Source organism: Melanerpes formicivorus, unplaced genomic scaffold (genome assembly GCF_026170545.1).
Source record: "Melanerpes formicivorus ecotype bairdi unplaced genomic scaffold, bMelFor1.0.p_v2 SCAF_139, whole genome shotgun sequence".
NCBI lineage: Eukaryota > Metazoa > Chordata > Aves > Piciformes > Picidae > Melanerpes > Melanerpes formicivorus.
The window spans coordinates 203,871-218,838 of record NW_027142491.1 but is presented as its reverse complement, the minus strand read 5'-3'; the positions used below and the strand labels follow the sequence as shown (position 1 = coordinate 218,838).

The 14,968-nt window shown below is 55.4% G+C and overlaps 2 protein-coding genes across 3 annotated transcripts in view; one reads left to right on the top strand and one right to left on the bottom strand.

The window, feature by feature from the left end:
• The window catches only part of PRKG1 (protein kinase cGMP-dependent 1), a 335,004-nt gene that overhangs the window by 296,621 nt on the left and 23,415 nt on the right, over nucleotides 1-14,968 (top strand). For both annotated transcript variants that reach the window (XM_068168482.1, XM_068168480.1), the window contains exon 10: nucleotides 11,853-11,949. In XM_068168482.1, coding sequence (XP_068024583.1) covers nucleotides 11,853-11,949 — 97 coding nt within the window. The remainder of the gene's footprint in view (nucleotides 1-11,852; nucleotides 11,950-14,968) is intronic.
• LOC137456831 (integrin beta-5-like) lies at nucleotides 7,186-9,978 on the bottom strand. Its single transcript, XM_068168484.1, is given in 1 exon segment — nucleotides 7,186-9,978. A coding segment is annotated over 1 exon segment (2,073 nt). The 5' UTR covers nucleotides 9,684-9,978; the 3' UTR covers nucleotides 7,186-7,610.

The following is a 14,968-nucleotide window of genomic DNA, read 5'->3' as shown; positions in this document are numbered from 1 at the left end:
ACTTCAGGCTTTTTCTCAGCAATGCCTTTGACCTTTTCCTCCAGTAAAGACATTTTGGCCTTTCTCTTACACATTCATTTCTACACTTTTTCTCTTAAACCATTTTGACTTTTCCTGTTACAAAATATGTTAATGTTTTCTCTGTCAACTAATTCTACTTTCCCTCTTTTCATTCCTGAGAAATTCCTTTGACTTCTTCCTCCAGTAAAGTCAGTTTGATTTTTGTCCTGGAAAATTATTTGACTTTTCCTCTTATTCAATCATTTTACTTTTCCCTTATTTAATGGTTTGACTTTTCCTCTTATTCAACCATTTTATTTTTCCTCTTATTCAACCATTTTACTTTTCCTCTTTCATAATAATTCTGGTTATCCTCTTACAAAATCAGTTAGTCTGATCAAATCATTTTCCTTTCCCCCATATCCAACTGTGTTTTCCCTTCTCACAAAGTTATTTCACTTCTTGTCTTCCAAAACAATACTTTTTGCCTCTTACAAAATATTTTTTCTTTCTGTCTTCTAAAGTCCTTTTTTTTTTCCCTGGTTTTTGAGGTTTTCTTTTGTTTTCTTACCCCATCAGAGAAGCACCTGGGGCTGTTCTCAAAGCCAAATCCTCACTCTGACTCTTAATCCATGGTCTGCAGCCATGGTTGCCCAGGGAGGTGGTTGAGGCTCCCTGCCTGGAGCTCTTGCAGGGGAGGCTGGAGAGGGCTCTGGGCAGCCTGCTCCAGTGGAGGATGTCCCTGCTGAGTGCAGGGGGCTGGGCTGGCTGAGCTCTGGAGGTCCCCTCCAACCCAGACCTTTCTAGGGTTCCATGGTTCCATGACCATGGCTTTAGGTGACTGCATCCTGGCTGTGAGGGCTGTAGGTGTCTCTGTTTTGCATGGACACCTTTGGATCACATCCTGAACACCTGACTCCAGGCCTGCACTGGCAGCCAGGACACCCAGCACAAGGCTGTGCCAGTGCTGCCCTGGAAAGCTGCCCAGGAGTCCCTGCCAAGCAGAGCTGGCAGAATGCTGTATGGCCTGAAGGAGGCCTGGCTGTCTAGGAAACCCCAAGTGCTGGCACTGGGCAGGACTGCTGCTGTGCCCAAGCTGAGTCACCTTTGAGGCTGCTGTAGGAGCTTCCATACAGTCATGAGAGTACTAACTGATGGCTTTCATCTGAATGGATCCTGATGAGAAAAAAAGCACCATCCAGGTTGGTCTCTGGGTCATGAGGGAGGTTCCTTAGTGAGCAGCAGAACCCTCTCAGTGTAGATCACTTCCAGATGGAGTCACTGCTACAGCTCATGAAGCCGAGCACAAACAGCTGCTGCCTACAGGGGCTGCTGGTGCCAAGGGAGGGGGCAGCCAACACCCTGAGCTCCAGCCACACAAATCCCCTCTGCTGCCATCTTCTCCATCCAGGGACTCCTGAAGTTCAGCTCTGCACAGTAATTTAGCCACTAACAAAGTCTGCCTTGGCCTCTCCTTTCCATGATCATGGAGTCACAGAAAGGGAGGTGCTGAAAGGGACCTCTGGGGATCACCCAGTCCAAAGCCCTGCCAGAGCAGGGGCACCCAGGGCGGGGCACACAGAACACATCCAGGGGGGGCTTGAAGGGAGACTCCACAACTTCTCTGGGCAGCCAGCTCCAGGCCTCCAGCCCCTCACACCAAGGAAGTTTCTCCTCATGGTTAGGTAGAAATTCCTGGGCTCCGGTTTGTGCCCATTGCCTCTTGTCCTGTCACGGCGCCTGGCCCCTACTTCTTGCCCCCCACCCTTCAGATACTTGTAGACATTGATCAGATTCCCTCTCAGCCTTCTCTTCTCCAGGCTCAACAGCCCCAGGGCTCTCAAATGTGGATGTGGCAAGGGAAAGCTTCTCCCATGGCACAGAGACAAGGACAGCAACGTGGTGCCCACCTCCACACTGGGAAAGCTGCAGCTGCCTGGTGCTTGCCCAGCCAAGCAGAGCCTGCCTGCTCTGATGACCAGGGCCCCTCTGCTCCTTCTCTCCTCTCAGCACCACAACCACCTGGAGATGTTGACCTCTGGTGGCAGTGGGGCTTGAAGTCCAGATGCTGGTGCCTTCATGCTCCAGGCTCTGCTGAGCTGCTCTCTTTTGATTGTACTCTCTGCTTGCTGGCTTTGTGTCTCCATTCTACCTTCACTGGAGCCCTGGTGGAAAACATCTTGGCTCTCACACTCAGAACTGTCTCCTTCAGCCAGGGCTTGGGGAGCCAGGGACCTCTGTGTAGGCAGACAACTCATGTTCCTTACCCAGCAGCTCTGGCCCAGCTGTCTTTCATCTGTGCTGGAGCTGTGCTTGAATAAAGAGCTGGAGCCATGTCACATCAAGAGCTCTTGTAGCCATGAAGGCCAGGGGCCCCTGGGGCATGAGGAGGAGTGTGACCAGCAGAGTGTGACCCCCTCTACTCTGTCCCAGCCAATATACAACTGGCGAGCCAGGGAACTGCTGGAGGGAGTCCAAGCCAGACTTCCTTGCTCTTTATTGATTGGTTTCAAACCACTCCACATTTGGAGTGGCCTTGCTGCTGAAGGGCTGCCTGATGCTGCTGCTCACCCACACCAACCTCCTTCTGACCTGCCCTAGGTCCACACTGGCTCTGTTTACTCTATGCTGCTGGGGAGGTCACATCCTCCTCAGGTCTGCAGGAGTGGGGCTTTGAGTTTTAAACCTCTTTTCAGACCTCCAGCCATGGTCACTGGTGAGACAACATCTGGAGGACTGTGTCCAGTTCTGGGCTTCCCAATTCAAGGGGGACAGGGATCTGCTGGAGAGAGTCCAATGGAGGCTATGAGGATGCTGAAGGGACTGAAACATCTCTGTGAGGAGCAAAGGCTGAGAGCCCCTGGAGCTGTTGAGCCTGGAGAGGAGCAGCCCCAGGGAGGATCTTATGAATGCCTACAAATATTTGAGGGTTAGGGGGCAAGAGGCTGGGGCCAGGCTCTGCTGAGTGGTGCCCAGGGCCAGGCCAAGGGGCAAGGGGCACAGAGTGGCAGCCAGGAGGTTGAAGCTGAGCAGGAGGAGAAAGTTGTTGGTTGTGAGGCTGCTGGAGGCCTGGAGCAGGCTGCCCAGAGAGGTTGTGGAGGCTCCTGGTGTGGGGAGCTCCCAACCCCCCATGGATGTGTTCCTGTGTGACCTGTCCTGGGAGACCCTGGGGGCTTGGACTGCATGATCTCCAGAAGTCCCTACAAAACCATATCATCCTGTGACTCTGATCCCAGAATCCCAGCATGGTGGGGCTTGGAAGGGACCTGCCCTTGGCCTGGCCCTGGGCACCACTCAGCAGAGCCTGGCCCCAGCCTCTTGCCCCCCACAGCTCCTTTAGCTCTTGCTGAGCATTGCTCAGCTGCCCTCTGGGGCTGCTCTTCTGACAGGCTCTCAGCCCCAGGGCTCTCAGCCTTTGCTGCTCCCAGAGCTGCTCCAGGTCCCTCAGCAGCTTCCCAGCCTGCCCTGGGCTCTCTCCAGCACTTCCCTGCCTCTGGAACTGGGGAGCCCAGAACTGGACCCAGGGCTCCAGCTGTGGCCTCATGAGGGCAGAGTATAGAAGGGGAAGAGAACTTCTCTTGCCCTGCTGCCCACACCCCATTGGCTTCCTGGCCACCAGGGCACCTTGCTGGCTCATGGGGAACTTCTTGGCCCCCACCTCAACCCCCCCCAGTTCCCTCAGCTGCTCCTCCCCAGCCCTCTTCTCCAGACCCTTCCCCAGCTCTCTTGCCCTTCTCTGGCCCTGCTCCAGCCCTCCAGCTCCTTCTGGCAGGGAGGGCCCAGAGCTGAAGCCACCACTCAAGTTCTTAGGCTGATGGTTGGACTAGATGCTCTTAGAGGTCTTCTCTAGCCCAGGAGCTCTGTGGCTATGTGATTCTGTGACAGTTTCCATGTTGATATTCAAGTGGCTGCAGAGAATTCTCCTTCAGCTCTGCAGGGCTGAAGTGCTTGGCTCCTGCTGCCTTTGTAGGACTGGGAAGTGGCTTTGAGCTTTGTAGCTGGGAATCAAAGGACTTCAGCTGTGCCTGCTGTTGGCAGGCAAGTCAGGGGCTCCCTGCCTTGGCTTCCCTCCTGGCTTGGCTCCATTGTGGAATTTGGGGGTTTCTTTGCTTTCTTTTGGGATTGATCACAGTATCACAGTCTCACAGTATAACTTAGGTTGGAAAGGACCTCGAGGATCATCGAGTCCAACCTATCGACACAGACCTCATGCCTAGACCATGGCACCAAGTGCCACGTCCAATCTCCCCTTGAACACCTCCAGGGTCGATGACTCAACCACCTCCCTGGGCAGCGCACTCCAATGCCGAATGACTCGCTCGGTGAAGAACTTCCTCCTCACCTCGAGTCTAAACCTCCCCTGGCACAACTTGAGACTGTGTCCTCTTGTTCTGGTGCTGGGTGCCTGGGAGAAGAGGCCAACCCCTTCCTGGCTACAACCACCTTTCAGGTAGTTGTAGAGGGCAATGAGGTCACCCCTGAGCCTCCTCTTCTCCAGGCTGAGCAACCCCAGCTCCCTCAGCCTCTCCTCACAGGGCTGTGCTCAAGGCCTCTCCCCAGCCTTGTTGCCCTTCTCTGGACACCTTCAAGTGTTTCGATGTCCTTCTTAAACTGAGGAGCCCAGAACTGGACACAGGACTCAAGGTGCAGCCTAACCAAAGCAGAGTACAGGGGCACTATGACCTCCCTGCTCCTGCTGGCCACACTATTCCTAATGCAGGCCAGGATGCCATTGGCCCTCCTGGCCCCCTGGACACACTGCTGGCTCATATTCAGGTGGCTGTCGATCAGCACCCCCAGGCCCCTCTCTGTTTGGGAGCTCTCAGCCACTCCGACCCCAGCCTGTAGCCCTGCATGGGATTGCCATAGCCAAAGTGCAGCCCCTGGCACTTGGACTTGTTCAGTGCCATCCTATTGGACTCTACCCATCTGTCCAGCCTGGCAAGGTCCCTCTGCAGAGCCCTTCTGCCCTCTAACTGACCAACATCTGCTCCTAACTTGGCGTCATCTGCAAATCTGCTGATGACTGACTCAATCCCCTCATCCAGATCATCAATGAAGATGTTAAAGAGCACAGGGCCCAGCACTGCTCCCTGGGGCACACCACTGGTGCCTGGCTGCCAGCTGGCTGTGGCACCATTCACCACCACTCTCTGGGCTCAGCCTCCAGCCAGTTCCTAACCCAGCTCAGAGTGCTGCTGTCCAGGCCAGGGGCTGACAGCTTAGCCAGCAGTTTGCTGTGGGGGATGGTGTCAAAGGCCTTGCTGCAGTCCAGGCAGACCACATCCACAGCCTGCCCCACAGCCACCAGGCAGTCACCTGATCATAGAAGGAGCTCAGGTTGGAGAGGCAGGACCTGCCCCTCCTAAATCCATGCTGGCTGGGCCTGAGCCCTTGGCCATGCTTCAGGTGCAGTTATTGCCGCCAGGATAATCTGCTCCATCACTTTCCCTGGCACTGAGGTCAGGCTGCCAGGCCTGGAGTTTCCAGGTTCTTCCATCCAACCTTTTTTATGGATGGGGACCACATTGGCCAGTTTCAGTCACCTGGGACCTCACCTGTGAGCCAGGACTGGAGGAAAATGATGGAGAGTGGCCTGGCCAGCTCCTCTGCCAGCTCCCTCAGCACCCTAGGATGGATCCCATCTGGTCCCATGGACTTGTGAGTGTCCAAGTGGCTCAGCAGGTCCCAAACTAATTCCTCATGGATTTCTGGGGCACCACTCTGCTCCCCGACCCCATCGCCCAGCTCCGGAGGCCACTCCTCCTGAACTCCTGCCTTGCTGTTAAACACTGAGGCAAAGAAGGTGTTCAGCACCTCAGCCTTTTCCTCATCTTCGGTCACCATGTTCCCCTCCAGGTCCAATAGGGAGTGCAGGTTCTTCCTGCCCTCCTTCTTATTGTTAATATATTTGTAACAATGCTTTTTATTGCCTTTGTCAGAGGTGTTCAGCTTCAGTTCCAGCTGGGCCTTTGCCTCCCTAATTTTATTCCTACATAATCTAACAGCTTCCTTGAACATACCTCGAGAAGCCTTCCCCTCCTTCCAAAGGTGATGCAGCCTCTTCTTCCCCCTTAAATCCTCCAGGAGCTGCTTGCTCATCCAGGCCCAGAGCCTTCCCCTGGGCTCATTTTTGGGCGCGTGGGAACCGCCAGTTCCTGTGCCTTCAAGAGCTCCTGTTTGAAGTAGGTCCAACCCTCCTGGACCCCTTGGTTCATGAGGGCTGGTACCCAGGGGACTTTGCAAGTGAGTTTCTTAAACAGGCTGCAGTTTGCCCTCCTGCAGCCCAGTGTGAAGGTTCTGTTGGTGCTTCTCCCTATCTCCCTGCATATTGAACACTTCACTATCTCGTGGTCACTGCACCCTAGGCAGCCTCCCACCATCACCTCTCCCACCAGCCCTTCCCTATTGCAGAACAGCAGGTCAAGCAGAGCCTGTCCCCTGGTAGGCTCGCTTAACAGCTGTGTCAGGAAGCAGTCCTCCATTCGCTCCAGGAATCTTCTGGACTGTCTCCTCCCTGCTGAATTAAGTTCCCAGCAGATATCTGGGAGGTTGAAGTCACCCACAAGGACAAGATCTGATGATCTTGAGATGGCCTCCAGCTGCTTGTAGAACACTTCATCAGCCTCCTCATCCTGGTTGGGTGGTCTGTAACAGATTCCAATCAGGATGTCAGATTTGTTGGGCTGTCCTGATTTTAACCCACAGGCTCTCAACTTCCTCATCTTCCACCTCAAGCTCTGTGGCAGAGAGTGACTCCCCAATGCACAGAGCCACCCCTCCTCCTCTTCTCCCTCGCCTGTCCCTCCTACAGAGCCTGTAGCCCCCCACTGTAGCACTCCAATCGTGGGTGCTGTCCCACCAAGTTTCTGAGATGGTGACTACATCATAGTCGCCCTGATGGATCAGGACCTCCAACTCCTCTTGCTTGTTGCCCAGGCTGCCTGCATTGGTGTACATGCATCGCAGCTGGGTTCCTGACTTCTCAACTGACCCTACCTTGTGCCCTACTCTTACCTCTGCAGAGGGACCGATTGCCTCACCCACCCCCTTCAGACCTAGTTTAAAGCCCTCCTAATGAGGCCTGCCAACTCCAGTGCCAGGACTCTCTTACCCCTTTTTTTTTTATTTTTTTTTTTTTTAAATAAAACAAAAAAACTCCTAAAGACTGCAGAAATCTTGTATCCTAATTTCATACACAAAATTCTTTCAAGACCCTCTTCTTTTTAAGCTAATTGCCCCCTAACAAATTGCAATGGCATGGGCTCCCCTGATGTTCAACTAGTCACTCTTTCTAATGGGATATGTTCTAAAGCTGTAATATGGCACTTGGTTGACTTAGTTGGCAGGTTTAATACATCCAGAAAGCTGGGGCATGGAGTAACACATGGCTCAGAGTCCATCAGCACAGGCGGGCACAGCCTGCTTTTGTGTCTGTACCTCCAGAACGAACCAGACTTTTCTCCTTACTGTGCAAATAACAGCCTTGGGTCACTGACCAGTCCTGTTGTAAGGGGTTCTTACCCCCGAAGAGGATCTCTTCTTCAAGTGGGGAAGCAGCACACACAGTCAAGCAATTGTCCACAGCAGTCCCAGGTGCTGAAGCCCCATCAGTCAACTGTACCGTTGTAAGACTTGTTGAGCTTGTTGAACATGAACTCTATGTTATGTGTGGAAATTGGCTTTCGGTAGAGAGGATTCGATGCCATTTCGTATCTGGCCCGAGAGCGCTCGCTCTGGAACCGGTCAAACTCGCGTCTGTCGTGGATGGTGACGAGCAGCTTCCAGAGCACCAGGAGGATGATGCCGATCAGCACCACGCTGCCAATCACTGCCAGCACGATCGTCATGGCACTGGGGGCTGAGCTGCATTCTGGCTCCTTGAGGACGGTGAGGTTGGATTTCCCACTGGGAAGCTCCAAGTAGGTGAACTTCATGACACAGTTGTTCACTGGGTAGGCACAGAGGATTGCGTTCGAGTCATCTGTTTCAAGAACATCCACAGTGGTGATGATCTCATCCTTGCAGTGCTTTTGGCAAGTTTGGTTATCAGCCAGTCTTCCTGAGTGAAATAGCTTGCATTCAATGCAGTCCCTTTTAGTGCTGCAGACACCTGGGCAGGTGGGACACTTCTCACAGGTATCTCCAAAAGCCCCAGGCTTGGTGCACTGGCACTTGCCACAGACACAGGTGCCCCTGCCGCTGCACATCTGCCCATCGCTGGAGACACAGCCCTCTGTCTCAGTGGAGCAGTTGCAATTGTCCCCAATGAAACCTGCGTGGCACTTGCACTCCCCACAGTGACACTCTCCGTGACCTGAGCAGAGGATTCCCTTGTACCTGGCGCAGGAGAAGTCATCGCACTCGCAGAAGGGCCCGTAGATGTTTCCGAACTCGCTCTTGTAGCAGAGGCACTGATTACAGCTGCACTCCCCTCTCCCGCTGCAGAGGAGTTTGTGCTCTGCCTCCCGGCACATGGCGTTGTGCATGTCGGTGCTGGCACCCTCTTCACACTCGCACCTGGCCCCCAGGTAGCCAGGGTCGCACTCGCACAGCCTGCAGGCATAGGTCCCATTGCTGCTGCACTTGCCGCCGGCCGGCGCCGCCCGGCCGGTGCAGCCGCACTGGCAGCTGTAGGTTACCGTCACCTCCAGCGTGTCCCGAAAGCCGGCAGGCTTGATGGTGAAGGTGTGAGAGGTGTCCTCAGAGGGGCAGCTCCGTGCCTCCATGGCCACCTTGAAGGAAACTGTATCTCCTATCTTGAGATCTCCACACTTCCTGAGCCCGGGACAGGACAACCCATCTTGGCATGTGGCAGTGAAGGTCAAGCCAACATCTTCAGGGCTGTCCCAGACTGTGAGCTCCACCTTCAACCGGATATTGTTGTAGGCCTTGACAATCAGCTCAATGATATTCTTGGAGTCTTTGTGCAAAATCTCCACTGTTGTCCCAGGAATCAGGGCAGTAAAATTCTTGTACAGGATGTAGTGACTTTTTGTAACAGCAAAAATCAGGTGGATGTTGTTTTCAGAGAGTTTCTCCCCAAGAAGTGCCAGGGAAGGATAATCCAGCTGGCTAGATGCACTGTATTCGTTGGCTTCATTCAGGTGGCACTGGCCATCATGGGGCTGCACCAGCCCCCCCAGCTTCCCATCCAGGGTTATGTGGGGCACATCATCCGTTGTGAAGACCAGCAGATGAGATGCCTCCTTACGCCAGCCGATCTTCTCCTTGCACATGGCAGCCTGCAAGATCGCATTGAAGCCGCCCTCCGGAGCATCTTGGTTGCGGGAAACCTTTTGCTTTTGAACTTCTTCATTGAAACGGTCGACTTTATCCGTTAGGGACAAGAGGTGGCGGAAGCCAAAGGATGGAACACAGCTGGGGAACAGCTTGTAACGAATGCAGGGATTGTTTTGATATCTTGGTGCCGTGTAGGAGAAAGGAGAAATGTTTTTGTCCACGAAAGAGCCAAACCCCAGCCGGAAATTGCTAGTGAGCTTTCACGTCTCTTCAGCCAGCTTTGTCCCCAGATTGTGAATGTTATCTAGGTCATCGTTCATGGACAAGGAGAGATCCATCAGGTAGTAGAGGTCCACAGGATAGTCCTCCACTTGACGAACCTGAACTCGGAAGAAGGTCTGGTCACCAGGAGGAAGATTCAACGCAACCTTCTGAGGCATGATCTGTGTGACATCCAGGTGGGTCTGGCCAGAGCCCTTGCTGCTCAGAGGGACATTTTTCACACCACTGATGCGGCTGCTGGGGTTTTCAATGGCCCCAGCACAATCATTTGCAATCAGGTTCTGCAGGAAGTCGCACCGCTATGTGATGGAATTTGTGCTGCCAAACTCCTCCTTGGAGCACCAGGCACACTTGGGGTGGATGAGGAGACACTCTTCACAGGACGTGGCACTTCCACTGGTGCACAGATTGAGACCTCTGCCAGGCTGCAGTGGGGCGGCCAGAACGAGGAGGCGGAAGAGGAGGAGCGGGGGGGGGGGGCGGCGGGCGGCGGCGGGGGCCGGCAGCCCCCTCGGCGGGGCATGGTGCGGGCGGCCGGGGCAGCCCTTCCCGGCCGGGCCGTCCCCGCCGCCTTTTGATGTGGCATAGAAGACCTCATCCAATTGGTGTCTGAGGCTTCCTTGTGCTCTGCCAGCCACACCTCAGCAATCTGCTGTGCAGAATGAGCAAAGAGCTTTCAAGGAGCCCCTGGAGTGGTGCTGCAAGGGCATTTTCTGGGCCAAATCATCACTTAAGCCATTGTTGTCCCTCAAGAGCCATCAATCAGCAGAACTTTGGGCTCCCCTGTGCGCTCTGTGCCCCCCGTGTGCTCTGTGCCCCCTGTGCCCCCCACCCGAGGCATGTGCTGAGGCTGAGCAGGGCACAGGGGGGAGGTCCTGCCGCAGAGCCTTGCAGGGGCAGCTGCAGCAGGCAGCGGTGGGAGCGCGTCGGGGCAGCCGCGCTGTGCCCTGCCTTCCAGCAGGGGCTGCAGCGGCTGCTGCGCCCGCGGAGCACCCAGGGGAGCTGCTGGCGGCGCCGACAACGCAGCTGCTTGGCAGCGCCTCCCTCGGCCAGCGCTGCCCCTCGGGCGCCGGAACCGGGGCCAGGTGAGGTCACCTGGCGCCTCTCTCGACGCCCCCTCTTGACTTTGCCTTGGGGTTGTTTTCTCTCTGCCCTCCCCGGGCTGCTGTGGTTTGAAAGAGGCTGGGAAGGTGGTTGGAACAGTCAGCCAATGGACTCTATGCCATGGTGGAGTGGGAGGCAGCTGGGACGGGCAGGGTGCGTTGAAAGGAGAGATGGATGGGTGCGGGTCCAGCGTGGTGCTTGAGCTTCACACTGCCCTTACCCTGTAGTAGTCACTCAGGAGAAGGAGGAGGTGATGATCCTGCTGGCCATTGTAAGCTGCTGTGGCTTCAAAGAATCAGAGCAAAGCCGGCCAGCTGCCCCCCACCACCTCCCTCCCTGCCCCACTCCACACTCCTTTCCCATGCCAGCCTGGTGGCACCAGCCGGAGGCTCTGCAGGCAGCGGGGACTTCATCAGCTGACTGTCAGGCTTCTGTTGTGTGGGTGGCCCCTGATCACCCCCTGCCCCTCCAAGCCTGGCTGAAAATAGCACCTAGCTGGCCAAGAGCTATTTTGGAGGTGGGTCACGGGGAGCTCCTCAGGCAGCCTGGCCTGGGAATGGTTTGCAGGCTGCCTCGGGCGAGAGCTTGGGGCACTCGCGTCCTGAACTGCCTGGGACTTGTGGATGTGGGCTTAAGAGAGAGCAGCTGCGTCTGGGGCACCTCCTGGGTTGGGACTCCTGCTCCAAGTGTGTTTGTAGGAGAAGAAGTGAAGTTGCTCCTGAGGGAGTGTCGATGTGTGGCTGAAGCCAGAGGCTCCAGGCATGTGCACACCGGCCTCGGCTCGTCGGACCCGGCACCGTAAAACCTGGCTGGGACTCCTCTCCAGGACCTTCCTCATCTCGCCACTTCCCATAAACGTTTGTACACACTCCTGGCCAGCCTCTGGACAAGAGAAACTCCTGTGAGAGACTTTTATCTTAAAGACACCAAAAAGAAAGCCCAACCAGCACCTCAGCCCCAGAGAAGCTCACTGGAAGGGGCCACAGTGTAGGGCTGGGTAGCTGGAAGCTGCACTGTGCTGCCAGATGCTCACCTGGCAGGCATGCAGAGGGCACCTTGGCTCAGAGGAGCAGCCAAAGGATGAGTGGCTAAAGGCAGGGAGTGAGGGCTGAGATGCACATTGAGCAGATAAAGGCTGTGCCAGGCACAGGCCGCTGGGGGAGGGCTCTGTGCACGGCTGCTGCTGGTGGCTCTAAAAACTCTCTGCTTCTCCACCCCCCCAGGTACGAGGCTGAGGCTGCCTTCTTTGCCAACCTGAAGCTGGCTGACTTCAACATCATCGACACCCTGGGCGTCGGAGGCTTCGGACGAGTGGAGCTGGTAGGTGACCAGCTGCTGCTCTCAGGTGTGGCTGAAGTGAGGGCCTTGCTCGGTGTCCTTACACCCCAAGAGCTGGATGGAAGTGCTGGGGGTGGCATTGCCTGGTTCCCGAGGGATGGAGAAAGCTGAGTGGTGTTTCCCAGGCACTAAAAATAGGAGAGTTGGCCTTGGGCAGCCTGCAGGGGAGAAGGCTGCAGGGAGCCCTCCTGGTGGCCTTGCAGTGCTCCAAGGGCCCAGCAGAAAGCTGGGGACAGACTGCTGAGCAGGGCCTCTTGTGCCAGGCCAAGGGGGGATGGTTTGGCCTGCAAGAGGGAGCTTGAGAGTGGAGAGAAGGAGAAATGTTTGGTGCTGAGGGTGGGGAGAGCCTGGCCCAGGCTGCCCAGAGAGCTGGGCATCACATCACATTCCAGCTGGAGAGGGCTCTGAGCAAGCTGCTGAGTGCAGGGGGTTTGCACTACATGACCCTTAAAGGTCCTTCCCAACTCCAACCATTCCATGCTGCCCCTGCACCTCCATGGCTGTGGCAGTGGTGCTGCTGGGTCCAGGTGCTGCATTTCTCCCTCTGTTATTTCATGGTGGGAACAGCAAGGAAGTTAAAATTCTGGGTGAAATTTCTCCTCAGTGAAGATGTAAAGCTGCTCCTTGTCTGCTGTCCCCTCCTGTCTGTGCCCAGAGTGCTGGAGCAGGAGGAGTCCTTCGGCTCTGTGGCCACCTCAGATAAATCAGACCTTGAACAAGCTTAGCTGTTAATTGTTAATTAAAAATGTGCAAAGTTTTGCAGCAGCCAAGAATGGAGGCTCCTGCTAAAGTCTCCCTCCAAGGGATCCTGTGTCTGGAGATGTGGATGGTGGTTGGGTGCTGAAAGTGCTATCCAAAACCTTAATCAAAGCAGAAGCCACAGCGAAAGGCCTTCTTTGAGGGGGGGTTGAGTGTGGAGCAGAGGAGGCTGAGGGAGACCTCCTTGCTCTCTGCAGCTCCTGAGAGGAGGCTGCAACCAGCTGGGCGTTGGGCTCTGCTCTCTAGTCTCAGGTGAGAGAAGGGGAGGCAGTGGCCTGAAATTGTGCCAGGGGAGGCTTAGGTTGGAGATGAGGAACAATTTCTTTGGTGCAAGGGTGGTCAGGGACATCCTGAAGGCAGCAGGCAGATGAGGGACAGGCTCGAGTTTTGGCCTGCAATGACTTGACAAAACATTTAATGCCATGCTTTACCTTCCCCTAGTTTTGGAGATGTTGGTGGCACCTGGCACACATATTTGAACCACATGGTGATTAGACCCTGGTCTGGAAGGGCCTGAAGAGATCCTCACCCAACAGAATCAGACAGACTCAACCACATCTGCCCAGCCTTGCTGGGCAGGAGGTTCCCAGGAAGGCTCTCCCTAATATTCAACATCTCTCTACTGGAGCCTGCAGTAGGCTTGAAGTCCCTAGAACCATTCCAGGTCAGGTGGACAGGGGTCTGACATAGCTGCAGATGTCCCTGCTGGCTGCAGGGGGCTTGGAGTCGATGGCCTTTGAAGGTCCCTTCCAACCCCAGCTGTCCCATGGCTGCAGGAGGTACAAAGGCATTCAGCCCCTGAGGCTGGGGTGCATGGATTTGAAGCCCATTCTCACATGAACCTGAGGAGCTTCTGGTGACCTTTACATCTAGGTCATGCTTCCTAGGCCCAGGATGGGTCTTGTTCCTCATTCTCCAGCTGGCTCTCACCTCTTTGGAGCAAGGGCCAAACCAGGCACATCAGTCCAATGTGGATCTTCCTCTGCTGAGGTCAGCATGAACCAGTGGGGAAAGCACTCTGCCACTGCTAAATGGAGGCCACTCCATTTCTGTTTGTAAAGATGACTTGGAGTTCCCTGCACAGTGCTTCTGCAAAATGCTTCTCCAAAGTGCTTCTGCACAGTGCTCCCTGCCCTCTCTGTCCTCAAGCTTAAAAACCTTCTTCTGAATTCATAATCCAGGCCATTAATGAAAGTGCTTCATTAAGCCATTACTGGACAAACCTTGAAGTCTGTTTGGCCTCACTAGAAGCTAAAGGCCTCTACAATGATCCTCTATGAGGATGCTGAAGGGCCTGGAGCAGCTCTGGGAGCAGCAAAGGCTGAGAGCACTGGGGCTGAGAGCCTGCAGAAGAGCAGCCCCAGAGGGCAGCTGAGCAATGCTCAGCAAGAGCTAAAGGAGCTGTGGGGGGCAAGAGGCTGGGGCCAGGCTCTGCTGAGTGGTGCCCAGGGCCAGGCCAAGGGGCCAGGGGCACAGAGTGGCAGGCAGGAGGTTGGAGCTGAGCAGGAGGAGAAAGTTGTTTGTTGTGAGGCTGCTGGAGGCCTGGAGCAGGCTGCCCAGAGAGGTTGTGGAGCCTTGGAGGCTCCATCCCTGGAAGAATTTCCAAGCCCTGTAGCTGTGGTGCAGAGGGCCCATGGGTTAGATTTGTTTTTAAAGTATTCTTCCATGATTCAGCGATTCTCAAGACAACCTTAGTTGATGGACGCTGCAGTTCAGTATCTGCAGGGCACCCCCAGGCAGGCTGGGGAGGGACTGTCCAGAAGGGGCTGTGGGGATAGGAGCAGGGGCAGTGGTTTGGAAGTGGAGCAGGGCAGAGTCAGGTTGGAGCTCAGGAGGAAGCTCTGCACAGGGAGGCTGGGGAGAGCCTGGCACAGGCTGCCCAGGGAGGTGGTGGAGGCTCCATGGCTGGAGCCATTCAGGCTCAGCCTGGCTGTGTCCCTGGGCAGCCTGCTCTGGCTGCAGCTGTCCCTGTGCCTGCAGGGGCTTGCACAGATGCCCTCTGAGGCTCCTTCCAGCCCAGTGCACTCTGTGAAGCTGTGGAAACATCTCCCTGGGGCTTCCTGCTAGTGGAGAGGATGTTGTCAGGGTTTGAAAAGGTGAGATGCCAGCATGGGCCAGGATGTGAATTGTCAACCCAGAGGCTTCAGCTGTGGCTGCAGGCAGCAGCAAGAGATAAAACAATCAGCTGTGTTGTGGACAAAGCCAGGCTCAGGAGCAGGGCAGGGGCAGCTGTGGAGCTGGA